The sequence below is a fragment of the Dama dama genome, chromosome 15, assembly GCF_033118175.1.
Source record: "Dama dama isolate Ldn47 chromosome 15, ASM3311817v1, whole genome shotgun sequence".
NCBI classification, from domain to species: domain Eukaryota; kingdom Metazoa; phylum Chordata; class Mammalia; order Artiodactyla; family Cervidae; genus Dama; species Dama dama.
The window spans coordinates 82,786,014-82,802,088 of NC_083695.1; the positions used below are offsets into that span (position 1 = coordinate 82,786,014).

The 16,075-nt window shown below is 48.7% G+C and overlaps 1 protein-coding gene across 1 annotated transcript in view; it reads right to left on the reverse strand.

Moving 5' to 3' along the window:
- The window catches only part of HSPA12A (heat shock protein family A (Hsp70) member 12A), a 75,814-nt gene that overhangs the window by 22,694 nt on the left and 37,045 nt on the right, over positions 1-16,075 (reverse strand). Inside the window, exons 2-5 of the mRNA XM_061162739.1 lie at positions 11,391-11,476; positions 9,800-9,927; positions 6,510-6,696; positions 4,282-4,386 (exon numbers count right to left, since the gene is read on the reverse strand). Coding sequence (XP_061018722.1) covers positions 4,282-4,386; positions 6,510-6,696; positions 9,800-9,927; positions 11,391-11,476 — 506 coding nt within the window. The remainder of the gene's footprint in view (positions 1-4,281; positions 4,387-6,509; positions 6,697-9,799; positions 9,928-11,390; positions 11,477-16,075) is intronic.

The following is a 16,075-nucleotide window of genomic DNA, read 5'->3' on the forward strand; positions in this document are numbered from 1 at the left end:
GATTGAACTGAACTTATTTCTTTTTAGGTCTGCATTGGGCTGTAAAAGTAGGTGAGACTGTGATGGGTTGGGAGGGATGCTAAGGGTGCCGCCTATATTAACCATCCAGCCTATTTTAAACTCTTTAAACAGGAAAAGTCTCAAAGATGAATGATGGGCTTTCCTAGCCATATGGAAAATTGTCTGGTTGGGCTGTTTGCTCACCAGAGGGTGGAGACCAGCTTGGAAGGGAAGGAAGCTGGCATTGACTGGGCATTTCCCGTCATGGCACTTTCACCGACTGTCCCTCGTGAACAGGAGACCGCTCCAGGGATGTGGTTTCTGAGATAATCTACTCAAGCTTACTCAGGTCCAACATGCAGCAGTCCCCTGCTCTGAATCCACCTGCCCCTTGAACATCAGCCAGCCTCTTGTGAAGGACCCAGTTCCTATATCTCCTCAGACAGCTTTTCTTCACAACGTGTTCCCTGCTGGAAGAAAGTTCCTGCAGGCTCTGCCTGAGCCGACAGGTACACAACCACCCTCCACCCACCCATATTGTGCCCGATGACCTCTGCCCCCTCCCCCTCCTGCCTCCCCTGAAAGATGGACTTGGACTGCTCAGGCCTGTCCTCACATCAGGGTCAACGTGAAACACACTCCAAAGTCACGGACTTTCTCAAGTCCTACATTTTCCCTGAGTTCCTGTGGCTTCTCGTCTTAATCTGGAGACACCCTGCCCCCACCGGCCTCCTCTCATGCCTGCATCTTCCTCTGGACACTCAGTCAGTCCCTTTGGGATTCCTCTCTTCAGGCCCACAGAGGGTCGCCTCCTCCCCTGCTTTGAGGCCTTCTTGGACCCACGGCGGTTCCCTTTCACTGCAGCCATGAAATTAAATGACGCTTGCACCTTGGAAGAAAAGTTATGACCAACCTAGACAGCATATTAAAAAGCAGAGATGTTACTTTGTCAACAAAGGTCCGTCTAGTCAAAGCTATGGTTTTTCCAGTAGTCATGTATGGATGTGGGAGTTGGACCATAAAGAAAGCTGAGTGCCGAAGAACTGATGCTTTGAACTGTGGTGTTGGAGAAGACTCTTGAGGGTCCCTTGAACTGCAAGGAGATCCAACCAATCCATCCTAAAGGAAATCGGTCCTGAATATTCATTGGAAGGACTGATGCTGAAGCTGAAACTCCAGTATTTTGGTCACCTGATGAGAAGAACTGACTCATTGGAAAAGACCCTGATGCTGGGCAAGATTGAAGACGGGAGGAGAAGGGGATGACAGAGGATGAGATGGTTGGATGGCATCACCGACTCAACGGACATGAGTTTGAGTAAACTCCAGGAGTTGGCGATTGACAAGGAGGCCTGGCGTGCTGCAGTCCATGGGGTCTCAAACAGTCGGACACGTCTGACTGACTGAACCGAACTGGACCCACAGCGGCTCCTTTCCATGGGTCCCCACTGGCCTCCCTGCTCCTGCCTCTGGCTGGTCACCACCTGCTTCCTGAAGTGAACCCACCTCTGTCTCCCTCCCACTTACTTCCCCAGATTCCTCTCCCCACCTCCTTTCATAGAAAGAACCACTCCCTCCCTCCATCACATCCTGTTTATCTCCTTGGTTTTCACGTTCCTCAGATGAACCCACAGGTAGAGCGTCAGCCTCGCCCTCAGCCCTCGGACCTGCTTCAGGGTCTGAGAGAGCTGCCAACAGGTCACTCTTCTCCCTGTGCAGGCCTTGAGGACCACAGCGGTCTCCCCTCCTCTAACACTATCCTCGTGGCCACTCACTGCCCTGAGCAAAGTCCTGTGAGGGCTCCCCCCGACCCAGGAAGAATTCCTTCTCCTGGCATTTGAGACTGCACAATCTCATCCCCCGCTCACGGTTCCCACTCTCTCTGCAGCCTCGCCCTTCGCCTGCTCCAAACCGCCTGCTTCCCCCAGCAGTTGGCTGTTTTCCTTTCCCTGAGCTGCTCCTGGGCCGTTCCACCAGGTGAAACACCTGCCCTGCCAGCTGCTGCGATGTCAGAAGCCCCCAGACCCTCTCCTCTGGGGGGATTCCTCGCTGCTGCTCTTGGGTAGAATCTCTGCCTTCACTGAATCCCAACACCCACCCAGGGACTGCATACTCCATTGCACTGTTTCCACCCAACCAAAACTCGCACAGGACAAGTACTCGCCCAGGTGAAGTACTCAAAACAAAAGGTACTTGAATGGATGAAAGCAGTGTTAGGTTCTCACTGCTTTGGCTCTTGCTAGCTCTATTTCTGGACTTCCCAAGTGGTGCTAGCGGTACATAACCTGCCAATGCAGGAGACTTAGGCAATGCAGGATTGATCCCTGGGTCAGGAAGATCCCCTGGAGAAGGGCATGGAAACCCACTCCAGCATTCTTGCCTGAGGAATCCCATGGACAGAGGAGCCTGGCTGGCGATGGTCCATAAGGTCGGGGACACAACTGAAGCGACTTAGCATGCATGTACGCAGTCCTATTTCTAGAATTCTATTCTATTTCCAGAATTCACTAAATTTCTTGTTTGTTGTTTTGCTATTTTAGTCACTAGGTTGTGTCTGACTCTTGTCATCCCATGGACTGTAGCTCCTCTGTCCATGGGATTCTTCATGAAAGAATACTGGAGTGGGTTGCCATGTCCTTCTCCAGTGGATCTTCCTGATCCAGGGATCGAACTCACGTCTCCTGCTTTGGCAGGCGGATTCTTTACCACTGAGCTGCCCAGAAATTTCTTCTAGTGATCCCATAAGACCAAATGGTTCTGAGGTTCCCAGTCCTTTTGAGACAGAGCTCAGTATAAGGCTGTTTAATCCCCGGATCTACACCCGCTCGTCACCATGCCCATGGGAGGGGACTCTGAGCAGACGGCTATATTCCACTGGGAAACTAGCCGTTTTCTTCATTCTGAGCCATCATTGAACAAACCTTTGTGAAGGGCCAACCAAGGGGGGCTGATTCACCAGGTCAGCTTCTTCCATGGGGTCTGGGCTGGGAGCCATGGAGAGAGACAGCAACAACTATTTGCCAAGTGTTTACTCAGTCCTGAACCCCATGGGAGGCATTTAACATTCAATCCTTCACTTGTTATCAAACGACCCCCAAGGCAGTTACCTGCCTCCCTCTTCACATTAGGTATGTGGGTATCAGAGAGGTTGAGCCCCTTGCCCAGGATCACACAGTTGCGACATGGGTCTCCTATCTTTCTTTCTTTTGTTTGTTTTACTGAGATATAATTCACACGCCACAAAACTCACCTTTAAAGTGTACAGTTCAGTGGGTGTTAGTATATCACAAGCTGGTGTGACATCCCCACTGTCTAACTTCATCATCCCCCCAGAGATTCCTATATCCCCTGGCAGTCACTCTTCACTCCTACACGCACTCCCCCCACACCCGGCTCTGGCAATCTCTCATCTACTTTCTGTCTCCATGGATTTGCCTCTTTGGGACATTTTCTACAAATGGAATCCTACACTAGGTGGCCTTTTGTATCTGGCTTCTTTCACTTAGCATCACGTGGTCAAGGTTCATCTGTGTCACGGCGTATGTCAGTACTTCATTCCTTTCTAAGGCTGAATAATATTCCAGTGTATGGGTGGATCCCATTTAGTTACCCATTCACCCATGGATGGACGTGTCAGTTGTTTCTGCCTTTTTGGTTATTATGAATGGTGCTGCTATGAACATTCATGCACAAGTTTTTATGTGAATGTATGTTTTCTTTTCTCTTGGTACACACCTAGGATTGGAACCTTCAGCTCACTCTGTGTTTAACCTTTTTTCTTTTAGTTAGTTAGTTATTTTTGGCTGTGCTGGGACTTTGTTGCTGCATAGTTTTCTTGCTCCTTGCAGTGAGCAGGGGCTACTCTCTTGTGGTATGTGGGCTTCTCACTGCGGTGGCCTCTCCCGTTGTGGATCATGGGCTCTAGGATGAGTGGGCTTCAGTAGTTTCAGCTCTCAGGCTCTAGAGTACAAGTTCAACAGTTGTGACACATGGGTTTTAGTGGCTCTACAGCATGTGGAATCTTCCTGGACCAGGGATCAAACCCCCGTCTCCTGCATTGGCAGGCAGATTCTTTACCACTGAGCCACCAGGGAAGCCCCTGTGTTTAACCTTTTGAGGAACTGCCAGGCTGTTCTCCACAACAGTTGCCCCACGTTCCCTTCCCACCAGCAGCGCACATGGGTGCATCGTGCTTTCTGGATATGAAGCCCACATTTTCTCCCCAGAAACTGTCTAGCAGGCAGGTGCCCCTCCACAGTACAGGCTCTGGTATGTACCAACCTTCAGTGCTTGTTCCTTAAAGTACTGCAGGGCGTAAGCAAAGATCTCAAGGGCTTTGACTTTCTTGCCGTTTGCTGCTGTCAGGTCTGTATCCATGGTGAGGTCCTGGAGGGGAGAATGAAGTGAGATAGGACAAGAAGAAAGCCTCCCTTCTGGCTTTAGGCACTGCCACGAGACCCAGGAATCCCAGTGAACCATGTTTGTGCTTCCCGCAGACTAGGGTGGCGTGCCCCCAGACAGGGCTGGCAGCATCGCCCCCTCACTGTGTAGGAGGCCCTGGCTCTGCCCCCCCAACCCCACCTCCACTGCTTCCCTCCCTCCCTCTTTTCTTCCCTCTTCTGGACCCTCTGGGAGCAGAGGTCTCGGGGCAGCAACAGAGCCCAGGAAGAAAGAAAAGGCAGCAGCCGCCACTCCCGGTGCAATTTACATACTATTTCCACATATGGACACACATGGTCACCCTTGGGAACCCTCCTAATCGAAGCCTAGATAATCATGCCAACTCGCTGATGTGCATGGCGCTAAACAGGCATGAAGCTTTCACTACCCGATGAGCTGCCAACCAAGTCACAAAAATAGAAGGGCTCCTATTTTAAGACTTGTGCTGTCTAATCCACTGGGAGCCTAGCATCACTGCCTTCTTCCCGTGCCAAAAGCCACAGCAGCTGCTGCTTGTGGTCCTCGGATGGAAGATGCTCCGTGAGATGCCAGATGGACTGAGGTCATTAAAAAATGATGAAAATAGTCCGCAGGGGGTGGGAATGGGCAGAGCAAACATCAGGAGGAAGCCCCTAAGTCTCCTGGAACCAGCAGGCTTATCACCACTGGGGGAAAAAAATCAGTGTGGCCTCTGGATTGATCCAGGTTGGGTAATTAGCCTTTGCCTTTGGAGCGTGAAGGAGTATCAAGTGCTAAACTGGCCTTGTGGGACCTGCCCGTCATTTCAACCCATCTGCACAAGCTCACTATTCCAACACCTGGGGTTAAGCAAAGACACCCCAGCTTAGGGGTAGTGGCTCCCAGGCAGCTTCCAGCCACCAGGAAGACATGGGCTTGGAACTAAAAAATTCAAACTGAAGAAATTCTGGGCTTCCACTTGCACGAGACTGCTATAAGGCACCGAATCCCATCAGGTGAAACAGGAAGGACACTTTTCGAGCAGACGTTGGTCTGCTTGAGAGAGAGACCACCATGTGGATGAGCACAGAGCCCTGGAAGGCCGGGTGCTGGCTGCAGGATCTCACCAGTAACATCTGTTTTGTCATCTGCAAACCCTTAACAGTAGACAGATAAAAGCAACGCTAATAGAAGGTAGCAGTTGACTTTAACTTGCTAAGGACTGGCATGGTTCTAAGTGCTTTGTGTATTTTGATTCCTTTAATCCTTACAACATCCCCATAAGAAAAGCATAAGTAGTGCCTCCATTTCAAAGATAAGGTAAAGCAAGGGAGGAGAGGCTCAGTGACTTGGATTAAGTATCTCAAAGGTGGCAGAGGTGGGATTTAAACCCAGACCATCTGGCTTCAGGGTCTGTGGTCCTAAACCCTATCACCATCCTGCATCTCTAACTGTGCACACTAAGGAAAATTTAAGGGATAAGATGCTTATACTGCAAAGATTCTATCCTATGGACCAACATTTCGATGAAGCTCAGGGGAGGGTCCTAATCGACTTGGCCATCTTACTGAAGCCTGGAAAGTAGGGAGCAAAATTGCTTCAGGCACTGAACCTCGAATTACTGCGCAGAGGCTTGATTTCCTGAGCCACCTCCTTCCCCACATAGAGGGTTAAATGAGCTAGGTGTTACAGGTTGTTGCTTCCAGACTGGTTCATTAATAGCCACTACCCTGAGCCCCCAAAAGGCCTCCCAGCCCCCAAGTCCTTCCTTCAGGACCCCTTGATCTTCCAACAATCCAGCAACTGAAGGGGGATCTCCCAGAACAGCAGGACCCCCCAACCCCCTATGCCTGTGCTCCATCCAGCCAGGCTGATTTCCAAAGCAAACAAGTTGCTAGATATTCTGAACATTTCCCTGTCCATGTGTGCATCAGAAAATGTACTGTGTGGTCCACAAAAGTGTGGCGTGCTCCAGGTTGTTTCTAAAATCCAGGTGAATGGACGTTCATTTCTGCTTGGGAGAAACCTGAGGGCCCCCAAGGGTCGAAAGGGCTGGAGGAAGCTTGGCTCTCCAATGCGGGGCACTCGGGGCCCCGGAGAGGTTGGCTCACCCCAGTCGTGTGCAGCTTCATCTTGAACTTCTCCAGGTACAGCCACTGCTTGGCCTCGTTGGGATCCAGGTCGTGGTAAAAGTCCCTGGCGGCATACCCGAAACTGTGGAACTTCCTCTCTGGAGTCAACAGGATGGTGGTCGGAGTCTTCTGGTTGGACACCCCAGGGTCGCCTCCCTCCCATCGCCTGCCACCAAGGAAAGGCAGAGGTTATGGGCCTTCTTGCATGACGTGAGCACCTACTGTGTGCATGGCTGGTACAGATGGTGGGTGCTTACAGTGGCTGCTACAGGTACAGGTTGTGGTATTGTGTTGAGTTTTGGTGGGTCCTTCTTAGGTTTAATAGTATTTTTTATTTATTTGGGGGGAATGATGGTAGTTTTTGGTTATACAATGGCTATGGCTACAGAGCAGTATCATTTTAGCTGGTTGAGTGGTGACCAGAGACACAATTTGAGTTAACAAGCAAAACGAAAGGGACAATGGCTCAGTAACAAAGTCTGTTTTATCCTTTCACTCAGAGTTTACTGAGCATCTACTCTGTGCCAGGTGCTGTTGAAACAGAGATAAAACATTTATATTTCTGCCTTCAAATTACTCGCAACATAGTAGGTAACTGTGTCTGTGTGTGTTTGGTTTGCAGTTTGGCTTTTTAATCTGCAAGCACTCAGGAGCAGATATATCCTCTTTGAAACAGGCAGGGGAGAAACACACACAGAAATACCTGCCTCATCAGATGGAAGTGAAGGGGAGATAGCCCAGAGAGGTCAGAGGAGGCAGAGGTACCAGAGATAGGAGCCTTGGAAAGAATGCAGGGTTCAGGAGAGACTTGAAGGATGGACAGACAGCTGGATGTTGAAAGAGGGATGAACACTGCAGGCTGCTCAGAGGTGGGCAAGCATGGGGCATGTATGGGGAATGCCAGATGACTGTGTGGGTTGGAGAAAGCATGTAAATGAGGAGAGTGATTGTGCTCGGGTGGGGAAAACGAGCCTGGAAAGGTGGTGAGGATCCTGAGGAGTGAGAGATTTAATCGGTGAGTAATAGGGAGCCACTAAAGGTTTTAGAGCAGGGGTAGGACAGAATCAGAGCTGTTATTGACCAGAGCAAACTGGACTAAAGGGAAGGAGATTGGAAGCTAGGAGGCTGAGAAGAGAGCTCAGGTCTCAAGGTGAAGGAGCTCGTACAAGGATAGAGAGCCCTGGGAAGACAGAGAGGGGATGATAGGGAGGAACCATCCAGAAGGAGAACCGAGCCAAACAGCCTCACTGATGAGCAGGTGCCAGGGTGCCCCACAGGTTTCAAACTGGGGAGTCTGGAGGAGAGAGTGCCCCTCACAGATGCCAGCAATCCCGGCCAAGAAGTAGGCAGGAGGAACCATGGAGGGCTTTATTTGAAAGTGCTGGCGTTGAACTCCCAGGAGGGGCTTGAAGGTGCAAGCCAGGAAGAGATTCAGGTAAGAAATAGACCCGGGCGCCCCCATCCTGGGGTGACAATCACAGTGGCAGATGGATGAGAGCGCTGACGGGAATGGCTCTCATCAAAACGGCTCTGGTGGAGGGAAGGGACCATACTCGGCGTGTCGGTGCGGTGAAGAGGAGCCAGAAGCCAGGAGGGGTGAGTACAGACAGACTGGAGGATGCGATGGGATTAGATCCTGGAACTGATGGGAAGTATGACAGAGCAAGCAGCGGGTAGGTTGAGCCCCAGAAAAGCTTCCTTCCTCCTCGCAGACAGAAAGAAGGAGAAAAGTAAAGAGAGTGGAGATGACAGGTGACTGGATGCTCCTCCCTTCCTTGGGGCCACAGCAGAGAAGCCCTGGCTGCCAGAAGGACAGGATGCTGTCTCCTCCACCAGGTCCTGGCTCAGCAGGTTGCTCCATCCCTGCCACGCGACCCCTACAAGCAGTCTCTGGGGGAGAGAGTGCACGAGGGGAAGAGTATCTTTCCCCCCAGCCTGCCCTCTGGGGGAGGTGGCCGCTCTCCTGGCTGGGCTCACACCGGCCGCTGCCATCACAGTCCGGATGGAGAGCCAACCTCCACCTAGACCTGCCGTGCAGATGGGGCCAGAGTCATCCCTGGCCGGTTTCCCGGTCAAGCCCCATCTACCCAGGGACCCAAGTCCCCATGGTGACCCCGCTGAGTTGCGGAGATGATCACCGTCCCAGGCAGACACTGGTGCCTGGACCAGGGATGCGTTCCACACACAACCTTTCAGAAATAGATTTTCCAGGACTATGAACACTGACATTTTCAGTAGGTAATGGACTTCCAGAGATTTTGCCCTTCAAATATTCAATTCTTCATTCCTATTTAAATATAAAAAACTTAACTTTCTCATTCATAATTCTGTCAGTCTGGATCAAGGTGATATTAATATGTTCTGACTGAAATAAAATTCAGGTAGAACCTTCCTCCAAAATCTCTACAATTACTAAGATAACACCCCTAGAGACCCTGAACTCTGTGAAGGCTTTGTAAGAATTCCTCCCCAGCAAGTTCAAAGTTATTTCTGCTCCTTTCTCTTTTGTCAATTTTCACTGCATGACTCTCTCTTTAGAAATAAATTTTTTAAAACAACAATATAGAAGCCGATAAATGTTGATTCAAGTTTATGGGGGCTTCCCTGGTGACTCAGATGGTAAAGAATCTGCCTGCAGCGCAGGTTTAATCCCTAGGTCGGGAAGATCCCCTGGAGAAGGGAATGACAACCCACTCCAGCATTCTTGTCTGGAGAATCCCATGGACAGAGGAGCCTACAGTCCATGGGATCACAGAGTTGGACATGACTTAGCAACTAAACAACAATAACAAAGCGCTTGACTGGAAGTCTCACTGCATTTGCACACACACTCTGAGGAGCAGGTACTGCATTATCCCCATTTCACAGATAAGGAAACTGAGCTTTAGGAGGTTCATCGATCGCCTGAGGTCACACAGTAAGAGACCTGGATCTCCTCCATCACAAACACCCTGTAAGTCTGCCTCTTGCCGAGGCGGCGTGCTAGAAGTTTCAGACTCACTCTCTAGGCCTTTCCCCAAACCAACTAAGTCAGAATTAAACCAATTCCTTTACAGACCAGGAACCTGGAGCTCAGAGATCAGAAGCAGCTTGCCCAAAGTGGCATGGTGAGATTAGGCCAAGCAGGGCCAGAATCCAGACAAGACCTGCCTACTGAGTACCATTCATCTGCTCACTGGACGATTCCCTCTCCCCTCCCCCAGAGCCCTCCCCCAAGTCTCCATAGTGACAAGTGACTGGCACTAGCCCCTGCCCCTCTGATGGCTCACCTCATCACGTGGATGCATTCTGGCTCCTTGGTGAAGCTGTAGGCATAGCCGCTGGACGTGGTCCCAAAGTCAATGGCCACCACCACGAGAAACGTCTGCTGCTCAGAGACGTTCGGGTCAGCATCGTTCTGCAGATACAAGTGGGGTACAGGGCATGGGTGGGGGCAGTCAAGCCCAGGTTTCAGGAAGGTTCCACCCTGCTCCACTGTGCACCCACTGCAGTCAGAAGGACATTGCACGTTTGGTTGAAGTCTGCCACGTGGTGAGCCCTGGGGAGAGGACAGGCCTGCCTCCAGCGCCCCATGAACTCAGAGAGAAATGGAGGGTCCTCCTGAGTGGAGGGCTGGGCCAGGTCATTGGGGAGGGCACCCGTCTACACATGCGCACCTCAGCCTTTATCAACCACACGTGAGTGTGGCAAATTACAGAAACACTTCCACTGGAACCAGAAGCCCAAGAGTCTTCCCCCCACTGGCCTCCCCAGGCCCTACACAGACCTCCAGACCCTGCTCAGCTGTGCCCTGCGCACCTCCAGGTGACCCCTCCATCTGCCTGGGTGTGTGGGGCGGGGGTGTAGGGCTCAGCAGACCAGGGACCCTGCCTGGTCCTGCCGTAGTCAGCCACGTGACCCTTGGGGCCCAGAGCCTTTCCTCATCTGTCAAGTGGGTAGGTCAAGTCATTCTAGATTTCCCCAAAAAATTTTAAAGCAGTATAGACTTCCTTTTTAACACTCACAGAACTTCAAATTATACCAATCAACTTGGGATCTGAAGAGTATTGACTGGTTAGAGCAGGGGGTGACAGCCCCACCTACCTGGCCTTTCGTCACACTGCGCGCCATCCCCTTAGGTGACCCTGAAGCTTTTCCAGGGAACCCTCAGGGTACAGAGTTTGAAAACCACAGGACCCGGCTCCTCGGTGCCCAAGCCTCTCAGTTTTCCCAAGCCTGAGGGAGTTCCAGAACGCAGGCCTTTCCATGGAAGCCAAGACAGTGCCGGGAAAACTGGGACAAGCTGGCATCCCTCCCTAGTGATGGCTCTGAAGTTCTCAGCAGTGTCTTCTTTGCGGGTCTGAGCAGCTCATATAAAACCACCCTTCCCTCCAGGTACTTCTCTCTGGTTGGCTATGTGTAAACGCCTTGAACAGCTGCCCCACAATATCTATCTGGGGCAGTGTGGAAACCAACGCCCAGCCTCCAGCCCCCGCCCCCGACACCCCTGACCCCCCCACACCGCCCAGGTCTCCTCTCCTGGGCAACTTGGTACAGAGCAGCTAGAGCCACAGCTTTTGGTCACAGCACTTAACTGCCCTGGAAAAACCACTGCTTTCCACTGACTCGCCCACTGGCCAGATGTGGCTGCGTCCTCCCAGGAGGGTGCCCCGCAGTCTCTGAGCCCTGAATCTTTAAAGAGCTGCTCCCCGCTGCCTGCTCATGTTAGCCACACCCAGATCAATGGCTGCAGAAGTACCAGCCACACCACCGAAAGCCTCTTCCTACCCAGAGCAGGGAAAGCCGACTCAGGAGGCAAAGGTAACCAGCACACACATCCCGCCCCTTCCCCCATCCCCCCCACGCATACACATTTCTTACCACAATGTGGGAAGGGGACAGAGGTGTTATTCCTGTGTCCCCCAGGCTCCGGGCCGGAGAGGAATATGCAGACGTGGGGGCCGTTTCTGAAAGGAAAGACAAGTGCATCCTTAGAGGTGGTGCGCGCTGAGCTGGAGAGCTGAAATGAGGACTGCATGGCTTTGCTCCTGCGGGGACTGTTCTAACCCTTGGAAAGCCAGATAATGTGGGGCCAGGCTGAACTGCATCCAGAACGGTAGGGTGTCTGATCTGGTTGCCCCATATTTGGTATTTAAAACTTGACCAAATGAGACGCTCCTCTTCTCCCAGTGACCACCAAGCCTCTCAGTAAGTGCAGTCAATCTCTCAGCATTTATCACAGAGGCTGCCCAGTCCCTAAACCTACCCTTCCCTCTAGGTACTTCTCTCTGGCTGGCTACGTGTAAATGCCTTGAACCAGAAGCCCAAGAATATCCCCACAATATCCATCTGGGGCAGCGTGGGAACCAAACCAGGTATCTGAGAAAGACCTGTCTGCTTCTAGGGAGGCACCAGGAGCGGCTCCATCTGCGTCTGCTGCCAAATCACTTTGGTTAATCCCACACGCTTACTGATTTATTTTCCTGCTCGGTGAGAACTCAAACAGCATCATTACAGTGGGTGCCAAACGAGTTGAGGAAATAAAAGGAATCATGAAAGAGGGATGCGAAGCCTCGAATCTGCACAGCCACCTCCCCACTCTGCAGGCATCTGTTCCCTCTCCTCCCGATGAGGCTCAGTTCCAACCTTTGGGAGAAAGGCGCAGAAGCAAGTTAAGTAAAAAGACCAAAAATCAATCTGTGGGGGAAAGGACTTAAACAGACATTTCTCCAGAGAAGATATGCTAATGGTCAATAAGCACGTGAAAGATGCTTAACTCATTAGTCATTAGACAAATGCACTCATTAGTCAATAGGGAAATCAAAACCACAATGAGATACTGCTTCACACTCACTAGAATGGCTATAATTTTTTTTTAAAGGAAATAACAAATGCTGGCAAAGATGTGGAAATATTGAAACCCCCTGTATATATCTTGTGGGAATGCAAAATGGTACAGCCACTGTGATAAACAGTTTGGTAGTTTCTTAAAAAGTGAGATGTAGTCTTAGCATAGACCCAATTCCTTTCCTAGGAATTCCACTCCTGAGTATCTATTCAAAAGAATTGAAAACAAGGATGCCTGTATGTGCACCTTCACTGCAGCATTATTTACAAAAACCAAAAAGTAAAAACAACCCAAGTATACATCAACAGATAAATGGATAAAAAAAATATGGTACATCCATTCAATGGATTATTATTCAGCTGTAAAAAGGAATGAAATTCTTATAGATGATACACCATGGATGAACTAGAAAAAATTATGCTAAGTGAAATAAGCTGGACACAAGAGGACAAACATTACCTCATATCCAGAACAGGCAAATGAAATATAGATAGTCAATACAAAAACCGAATAGGCAAATTCATAGAGACAGACAGTAGATTAGAGGAAGTCAGGGGCTGAGGGAGCATAGACGGATGGGGAATACAAAATTTCCATTTTGGATGATGAAAAAGCTTTTGAGTAGTAACGGATACACAACATTGTGAATGTATTGATGCCACTGATTTGCACACCTTCAAATGGTTAAAGTGGAACATTTTATGTTATACATACTTCACCGCCATAAAAAAAATTCTTAAAAAAAAATCAACTTGCTCATCTGAGAGAGGAAGCAGTTTCAGGTTCTACTAGCTCCCTGGCTCAACGCTCTTGAAAACAAAATGGAGACATAAGCCTGGCTCCTGGACCAGCCCACTAAACTTCAGCTTCTTTGCTCATCACCCAGCACAGGGTACCCTCCTTCCATAAAAGCAGGAGAAATTCAGCATCTCCACTAGTGAGACGTCTGCCCCCACCACCCCTTGGGCAGGTGGCATCAGAGAGAGGCTATCCTGTACCGGGAGCCACCCTCTCTCCACCTGCTACCTGGAAGGCCTGGGGCCATGTGTCCACATTTGCACAGAAGGTCTTGGAGGAAACCAAATGTCTAATTGCCCAGAAAATCTGGTGTTGGCAATTAGCAAACAAGCTATTATCAGCAGACAAACTATCCACCCCGCTGACTGCTTGGTTCTAATTATCCCATCACTCAGCCCTTCTCAGAGCATGGCCCACTGACTTGTAAAAGAGCATGTGTTGGGCTGCACCCAGAACACATGCCTTGGGCCCCAGGAGGACTCCAGGATATGTGAGGACAAGAATCAAGGATTTTTCTGGTTCTCCCTGTACCTCCTTCTATCTCCCTCCCACCCTCCCTCTGGTTCAGTGGAAATAAATCATTTGACATGATCGCTCAGCCAGGCCTAGAGGCAATTGAACATCACGGCTGTTCTCCATTAGAAATTAAAATACAGCTACATTGTGTGATGATTTAAAACTGATTTGCATGGAAGGTATGGAGGAGTAAGATCATTATAGGCATTTGCATATGAAGCACGCCCATATCTGTAGCTCTATAGATCCCAAATCAACGATAATTCACCAGTTTATGTGCATCAATCCGCCACAGGAATATACAGAGTCTGCAGTGACGACTTTGTTCTCCAGCTAATATTTCTTTATTTAACTATTTAAGATGTCAAAGAGGTGCTCAAAAATTCTTAGGGAAAAGAATATGGAAATGACTACTTTAGCCCCTGAGGGATGTGTTAAGTTTTCTGGTGTGCTAATAATCCCAACCAATCTTTTTTTTTTTTTAAATGTATTTCTTTTTAATTTGAGGATAATTGCTTTACAATGTTATGTGGATTTCTGCCATATATCAACATGAATCAGCCATAGGTATAAGTATGTCTCCTCCCTCTAGAACCTCCCTCTCACCTCCCACTGCACCCCACCTCTTTATGTTTACACAGAGCACTGGGTTTGAGCTCCCTGCAGCATACAGCAAATTTCCACTGGCTACCTATGCTTCAATGCCAACCAATCTTGAGAGCTTTCATTTAATAGGTGATTAAAAAGAAACACAACAGGGTCAATGGAATATTATCTGTTTTTCTGTGGATAATTGGTAGATCTAAGCTAATAGTAGGAGAGAGTTGATAACATGGAATGTCTAATGTGCAAGGTATGTGCTGTGTATTCTGGCTACCAATTAAACCTGGGCCATTATCTACAGTAAGAAACACCAACTGTCATTAATTGTGACCCTGTTTATGCTTCTCTGTAAAGCCTATATAATAACATCTGCTCTGAGACGACTCCCACCTACATAATATTCCAGTTTAGTACACACGGAGTGACTTGGGCATTTCAGGAGCAGAAGAGAAAGGCAATGCTAAAAGCCTGACAAGAATAGAGATTTTTAGAGCGCAGGCTTGGAAGAGAGAAAGGAAACTGATAAAAAGAAAACTGATGCCCATCTGCAGAGGTAGGGATAGGGGCTGGTAAATCAGATTAAAGAAAAAATGCTTTACCAGAAATGTGGTCCAGGGCAGAGCCGAGGCATCTGGGAGTTCTAAGAAATACCTACTCCGCTATTTCAACTAGATTAAACAGATCCTCAAAGCATCTTCCATTTCAAGCACTAAGTACCCTGAAATGCAGTAACATAGAGGGATTTGATGATTTCACATCATGGAATCAGAAGAACACAGAATATTTCAAGAATGCGAAGTATCAGCCACAGAATTAAGCAGAGGAGGAAGAGACCAGAAGCCTTCTACCACCAGGAAATAATCCTCAGGTCTTTTTTGACATTCGTCATAGATGATTTACCATTACTTAGGTCATTTACTTACTGTGCATCTTTTCTGGTTTAGTGAATATAAAAATAAATCTGAGTTTTCCTCTAGAGCTTGCTATGCAGAGTGAAGCAAGTCAGAAAGAGAAAAACAAGTATCATGTATTAATGTGTATATATGGAATCTAGACAGATGGTACTGATAAACCTATTTGCAGGGCAGGAATAGAGACTCAGACATAGAGAATGGACTTATGGACAGAGCAGGGGCAGGAGAGGGTGGGACGAATTGAGAGAGCAGCATTGAAATATTGATATATACATTACCATATATAAAATAGGTAGCTAATGGGAAGTTGCGTATAACACAGGGAGCTCAACCCGGTGCTCTGGGACAATCTGGAGGGGGTGAATGGGGTGGGAGGTGAGAAGGAGGTTCAGGAAGGAGGGGACATATGCATACCTACGGCTGATTCATGTTGATGTATGGCAGGAAACGACACAATATTGTAAAACAATTATCCTCCAATTAAAAATAATTTTTTTAAAAAAGAAAAATAATAAAAGAGTATCTGTAACATTTTAAATAAATAAATACAGGTGTTCCTAAGTTCACTCTTAACTTGTGACTTAGCCCCCAAAACATTCTTCAACCAAGTCATTTAAAAAATAATTTTTGCAGCAAAGAGGAATATATAAATAAGTGAAAATATTTATGCAGCCAAGTAGAGGATATCAATATGTAAAAATTGGACTCAACCAACAAGTCTCCTGCCACAGGATTTTTTAGACCCCAAAGCAGGTAATAGAGGCAGAACTAGTTGAACTTGTGAGGTTAATACTCATCACTTGCCTTAACGGTGTAATAATGAAAATACAGGCTTCATTAGAGTTCCTGCCATAAAACACGAGACACGTAGAAGCCAGACACCTTTT